Source organism: Triplophysa rosa, linkage group LG6, assembly GCF_024868665.1.
Source record: "Triplophysa rosa linkage group LG6, Trosa_1v2, whole genome shotgun sequence".
In the NCBI taxonomy this organism is placed as follows: domain Eukaryota; kingdom Metazoa; phylum Chordata; class Actinopteri; order Cypriniformes; family Nemacheilidae; genus Triplophysa; species Triplophysa rosa.
The window spans coordinates 5,648,647-5,655,682 of NC_079895.1; the positions used below are offsets into that span (position 1 = coordinate 5,648,647).

The 7,036-nt window shown below is 41.6% G+C and overlaps 1 protein-coding gene across 1 annotated transcript; it reads right to left on the reverse strand.

The window, feature by feature from the left end:
- Window positions 1-2,540: 2,540 nt before the first annotated feature.
- On the reverse strand, window positions 2,541-5,372 carry mstnb (myostatin b). Its single transcript, XM_057335938.1, has 3 exons — window positions 4,818-5,372; window positions 3,891-4,261; window positions 2,541-3,391 (listed from the first exon to the last, which is right to left on the reverse strand). The coding sequence occupies exons 1-3, from the start codon at window positions 5,191-5,193 to the stop codon at window positions 3,011-3,013; spliced, it is 1,128 nt and encodes a 375-aa protein (XP_057191921.1). The 5' UTR covers window positions 5,194-5,372; the 3' UTR covers window positions 2,541-3,010.
- Window positions 5,373-7,036: the final 1,664 nt, after the last annotated feature.

Here is a 7,036-nt window from a genome sequence, read left to right on the forward strand (position 1 = left end):
GTGTATCTCATGATTCACATAGGCTACTGTAATTTTTATTTCCCACATCCTGAATAGTTCATTATATCAAAGATTATAAAAAGAATTGGAGAGATTGTGTTTTTCAAACCTTTGCACTTCAGCTATGACAGTACCCCAATAGCAATGGACCAGTTGAGATGTCAATAGCACAGAATGCATCATCTGGCCTGTCCCAAACCTCAGCATCAGTTTTCAGCCTGTCTTCTGACAGCGCCGGACTGTTAACTCGTTACTCAAGGCAAGTGCTTCCCCAGCTGTTCCCCGTCCCCGTGAATCCATGCACGTTAGTGTGAAGATGCAGATGTTTGGCCACACCTGGCAGCCATCCCTGTTCCTCTACGTACATGGTGCTTTCCTCCTGTCCGACCCAGCTCTCCTGCAGCTCATGCGGATATGGGGAATCCTGGTGGCTGAGATGAGCTATGTGTTTCCCCCTGGAGTCTCCTGTCCCCAAAGGAGCCGCGCTGCCTTCCCATTTTGTCACACTCACTTCCTCTCCTGTCAACCTGGGAATGTGCTGGCAGCCGCTGTGCTGAGGAGACAAGGAAAACTTTTCCCGTATGACAGATATAACGGCTCGGAGAAACCAGCGCTGTTCCTGTTTATCACGCACTTGTCTTTACCTGGCACAAGGGGCTGCGTTGAAAGTCAGATTCACGAGAAAACAAATCAATCATTTTTCTGCTAACCCTGCGTCATGGATTACAGGAGGATGCACCTGATTATCAATGAATCGGGCTACGCTTCGGATGTTAAAACACTCTTATCCCTGTTCAATAAACCATTCTCTCTGTTCATTTCTGTCCCTTAGGATGATTTAAAAATGCTTAGTATTGTTAAAGGATATATTATTACATGTAGGTTTTATGTCAATTTGTATTGTTTCAATGACATTTATTTATTTGACAGATGCTTTTATTCAAAGCAACGTACTATGCATCAAGCTGTTATCAGTAGGCTTTATGTGTGTCCAGGGATTCGAACCTGTTGCTTTACCAATTAAGTTACAAGAACTTCGATTTTCATCCTAAGAATGTTCTAAATATTGCAACTAATATTATTAAGCCAAACATTTTAGAGGATTTACCAAATTTTGGTTTCAGATATGAATTTCTGATTTCTGAATTATTTTTTATAAGTTTGAAGTCAATTGACTGCAAGCTAACTTGTGGTAACAGGTCTATACACCCTTAAACACAAAAGAAACCATTCTATAGAAGTTCTGTTTCACAAAATGTTCTTCACAGTAGAAAAAGGTTATTTGGACTATAAATTCTTCTACAACATTGCTGTGAAGAACCTTTAGTAGCACCTTTATTTCAGAACCTAAGAAGACTTTCCCATCTTTGTCTTTAAAAGTTAAACAATGGCATTACGATCAAATCTACAAAATCACACATTACACAAGGTCGATCAAGGCCATCTTTATTCCAAGATGTCATAACGGTTTCATGTGTGAAAACGCCGGTGTGCTTTTCAGCAGGCCTACTCAAGTTAGAGTTTAATCGTATGTGGCAAGCGGTCCCGATTCCGCGGTGCATTATCGCAAGCGAAATGTGCAAAGCAATGTTATTGCTCAGGGACTTTTAATCTCCCACAACCCTCTGTTCATTTCAGTACAGTTCCCACCTGGTTTCCGTGGCATCTGTCCAACTCACAGCAGGAAAGGAAGCAGATCTCGGCAGTGCTGAGTTCGCCCTCTTCTGGACGGAAGTGAGGGCTCGGCCTAATTAGCCATGCTGTCAAAACATCCCCTTGTGTGTAACTCTGCTGCATGCTCATGCTGCACTATTCAGAAGAGAAAACGAGCGCACGCACAGAATGAAAGACTGTGGGTTTACCCTGCAGCTCGCCGGAGTTATGGGAAATAAGTGAAGGTATGATAAAAGGAAAGTCTGCAGAAACGAAAACATCTTTTTGCATGATCCCTTGAAACACAGGCAGCTAATGTTTTTTGACCCCTCGGATCATCAGATTTACACACACAGTTACATGTTTCTGTTATAGTGTATGCACAATGAAGTACAATCGTCTTTCGTGAGCTCTTGAAATAACAGAGTTAAACATATATAGCAAGCACCTTTATTTGTTTTAACAGATACATAGATTTATATCGTACACTTTTTTCCCCCCTATATTTTGTGTTCTTATACATGTACTAACCGTGGTTAAAAAAGGCAACTGTTAATGGAAACGATGGCAAGTATACAATACAATTAGCAAACATATCAAAATCAGTTTTTACAACATTTTTAGCAACCAATTCTTTCTATTGGTCTGCCATAGTGCAAACTGTGTGGTTTGAAGACAGAGTGTTTGCGTGATGTTAACATTCATCCTCATAGTTCCGATTTCTCTGTCTTTAACACATCTCACGTGAGTAGACTGCATTCAAAGTGCCTCTGCTCCAAGTCCTTATGTCCACCGATGTCGATTTCAATAATACTTCAAGTGTGTAGGGCTGCTCGAAAAGCTACAATTGACAATTAGATCGTGTTTTGCGTTTATCGCGACGGACGTGGAAGTTTGCTTCGCATTACCAGGCATTTTTTTCAAACTCTGTTCAGTGTCCTTGAGTTCCCCTTCTGTTTCACTTGGATACTCGTCTCTTAAACAAGCTCACCGGTTGTGTAACACAGCTGTAACAGCAAAGATCTAAAATGAACGCGTTTCGTGTATCCTTTATGCACTAAAGAGAGGATTTTAAAAGGAGAAAACAGTAACATGAAATAGAGCAGAGGTGGTTCGGATTGCAATAGTGTCCATTCCCAAGTCTAGCCTGTACGGCTTTCCTTTAAAACATCCGTTTGACTCCTGTGGCAGAGATACTGATTTAGACGAAAATGATGAAAATGAAGCAGTGCCCAGAGAGTGAGGGAGCGTCCTTCTATTGCACAGTGTCTTGCGGAAAGCACTGATATTGGATGGCGGGTGGTGTTGTTGGATGTCCGGGTCTTTGAGGCGGATCGAGTCCCGTCCGGACATTGGTTCACGAGCAGCCGCAGCGGTCTACTACCATGGAGGGGATCTTGCCGTAGATAATCTGCTCCTTGCCGTTGAAGTAAAGCATGTTGATGGGAGACATCTTGGTGGGGGTACAGCAGGGTCCGGCGGTGCCTCGCGGGTTGGCCTTGTTCACCAGGTGGGTGTGGGGATACTTCTGCAGGTGCATGTAGTCGCATTCTCCCGAACAGTAATTCGCCTTGTAACGTTTCGGAGCAATAATCCAGTCCCAGCCAAAGTCCTCAAAGTCCACCGTGAGGGGGTACCTGCAGCATCGAGACTCGGACGAATTCTCGTCGCAGTCCAGTCCGGAGTCCCGGCGGATTCGCTTGGGGCCCTCTGATATTTTGACCTCCATAAAGGGGAGCTGTGAGTGAAAGAAACCAAAGAGCCAGGGTTTCAGCATAGTGCTGTACACTTGCTACTGACCTTGAAACAGTAATTATTAGGACTGCACCTGAACACACACACACAGAGATAATATTTTTGAAAGCCAAGCCCCACAGTGTTAAAAAGAAAGGGGCTTTCACAGCAATGCCATAGAAGAACCATTTTGGATTCCCCAAAGAACCTTCCAAAGGTTATTTTCTTTCTTAGCTTTTATGACATTTTCTTACACTATAAAGAACCTTTTGACATCAGAAAGCTTCTGTGGATTTAAAGCAACCATACAGTGTGACAAAGAACCTTCAGAAACCTTTACTTGTAAGGGTGTCACGGTGTCTCTTAACGTTAACCTTAATGCGCAAAAATACTGAAATAATAGCATTTTTAAAAATCAACAATTAAACGAATGATCGAATTTGCCGTTATATCTGTCAATACATAAAAGCATTTTTTTAAACATCCATCAGTAACAAACTTACCAGTCCATCTTCTCCAGCCTCCGCGGAGGTGACGGCCAAGTCGTTTCCTTTCGCGTCGTACGCGTTTATCTCTATTCCCCAGTTGGTCTCCGGTTGTCTTAACCACACCGTGAGCACCTGCTTCACGTCTATACTCTGCCAAGACGTGATCCCCGCGTTCACGTCGATCTTCAGAGATCGTATTCGTATGTGTCTGCCTCCGTCCGTCACGGGCATCAGCCGTGATATCTGTAAGAAAACGGTGGTCGCCTCCTCCGCCGGTCTCAAATGAACCCAGAGCTGCGCCCGCACGATCCGGCTCGCCTGGATCTTCGGGTTAAAGGAGAAGAAACAACACTTCGGCTTGTGATCTACTTGAACGATGGGGTCAGCTGGAAATAAAGAGACAGTACATTAGTGAAAGACGACGACACGCGATCCTGCAGATCTGCAATGATGGTTTTATTAGACGCTCCATGATATTGATGGATTATTCACACTGTGAAACGTCAATTTCAAGTTTAAAAATATTCATGTTAACTACGCCCACGAATCACAAAAGCGGCGTAATTGCATATTGAAAAGAATAAATAATAACAATATGAGATCTTCTATCTACAATTATGCACTGCAGCTTGTTTTCACATATATTAATAATGAACAAATGCATATGTATTTGAAAAAAACAATTTCTTGTGGTTGACGCGCTTTTGTTACGCGTCTATGTTCATCGCAAAATCGCAGTTTATCAAGTCAGGGTGCCAGAACACTTTAATAATAAAACAAAAACGAAACGCACCGGTGAGAAATGTGAGTTTTACGCGGCTGTCTCGAGAGCGCACTTGCGCGGAAAGGCTGCGTAAAGGCGCTCTCCAGGTATCTACCGTGGATACATCGTCCACTGTTAAAAGAATGCAACTACATGAATGGATTTCGGAAATGTCTTACGCTCTGCAGCCATGGTCATGACGGTCTCTGTAGTGGCTTGTTCGTCATCCTCTTCCATAGCTCCATCCTTACTGTCATCCCCCAGCACACCGTACTGATCCAGAAGTTGTTGCAAAGGCGGCGCTTTGGGTAACAGCTGTTTGACCACATCCCGGCTGATGTTTGGAGCCTGCTTGAGTCGAAGTTTACTCAGGATTTGTGACTTGATGGCATGCAGTCTCATCAGCTTGCTGTGTTGCCTGAACTCACATGTGGAACATTGCTCGCTTTCCTCCGTGGCGGTGGAGGGCTGCTGGTGCGCCGTTATGTCTCCCTGACCTACTGGACCGCATGCAATTAATACGCTTAGAGAAATTAAAACCTGCGTAAAATGCATGTTCCAAGGCGTGGTAAAGGATGTTTGCGATGTTTGATTTGCTGTGGAAATGTGCCTCACCACGCACTAGACAAGTAGATGTCATGCTTAAATTCGGCTAGGCCTTTTATACCGCAACTTTGGCCACTCTATTGTGTCGTCGGATTCAACGATTGGCTGAGCTGGCAACAATAAACCTTATGGACAGACCTGCACTTCTTTCCCCTTTCCTAAAGAGGTAGGGCGCATCCTAGAGGACTCGTGCTGGAATAAGCTGAATTTTATTATTGCAATAATATTATGCGCACTTTATGCCTACACATATTCACTATGCATGCATATACACTTTAGTGCATACAGCCTGTTGTAAAAACCTACATAACCTATATAAGACGTTTTCTTTAAATTCATAAGTAATATAATATTTCTAATATATCTTAAAATGTTGGTATGTGTTGTATCCTCATTTGCACAAATTAACTAAACAACATCTGCTGTATAGGCTAACTGTTTTAAACGTGTTATTTATAAACACTTTATTATAACAATTGCAATCTTACGTAGTTCAATGCCATATACGAGTGTGTTCTAATAGACATTGCACTTGCTCTTTGCTGACCGTGCCATGCACTTCTTTTGATTTTAGGGCATAAAATGCCCATAAAAACCCTAAAATGTAGGTTCGTTTGCTGTTTGACATTATGAATAAACTGTCACAAGTCTGCTAAAATGACAGCATGAATTACAATGTTCTCCAAACTCTGCCTTTGTTTCGTTCAGTTTGTGCATCTAAAATCAATGGCGTTCACTATATATATAAATGAGCTATTCGGATAATATTCATATAGCTGCAATGAAGCAGAAATCGACAGCCTGTTTAACTGCAGTATTTTTAACCATATTCGGTCTTTGAAAGCTACAAAAAAATCACCATTCATTTCGACAGTTGCAGCCTCTTTGTTTTTTTGGACTAGTGGGTAAGATCCACAGCGCCATCTGGTGGCGCAACCGTGCGTGTGGACCAGTTGAGGAGTTAAACTTGTGGTAGTAAAAGGGACAAAAATATAAAGCAAGCACAATATAGGTCACGAATAAATGAAGCTGTATAAATTTAGGAGAAATATTATTTACAATATTTAAAATAAATGTACACTGTAGGACTCGTAAAGATGTTTAGAACGACCATGTCAACTACGAAACAATCAAATGTATTAAGATGTACAAGAACAATAAACTGCAATAAAGAAAAAAACAAGGGAAAAAACAAAATTCCGCACTTTCACTGACCAAAAATAGAAATGCATCCATAATAATGCATGGAAGATACTAATTCTCCACACTCTTAAAAATAAAGGAGCTTAAAAGGTTCTTCACAGCGATGCCATAGAAGAACCATTTTTGGTTCCACAAAGAACCACTCAGTCAAAGGTTCTTTAAAGAACCATTTCTTTCTTACTTTTTAACAATCTGAAGAACCTTTTTTTCGCCACAAAGAACCTTTTGTATATGTTAAGGTTCTTTATGGAACCAAAAGGTTATTTTATGGCATCGAAGAACCATTTGAAGCTCCTTTTTTAAGAGTGCATGGATTCATGCTTTAATGTACATTCAGATTAAATAAACACACTCTGTAAAAGCGCTTTTGACTGATATTTCCATAAAATAAGAAACTTTAGACGAACCCGCTATTAAATTAAACGTCAGCAATTTCACATGCAACATTAACATCAATTCCATTAGGTGGCGACGTTGTCTAAAAACCAACACGAGGACCAACCTGTGTCTGCTTGCGTTGCAGTAACCCATTTTACCCAGTTTACAAACAAATGTTTAGGCAAGATGGCATAAACAAAGTGTTCCAGCG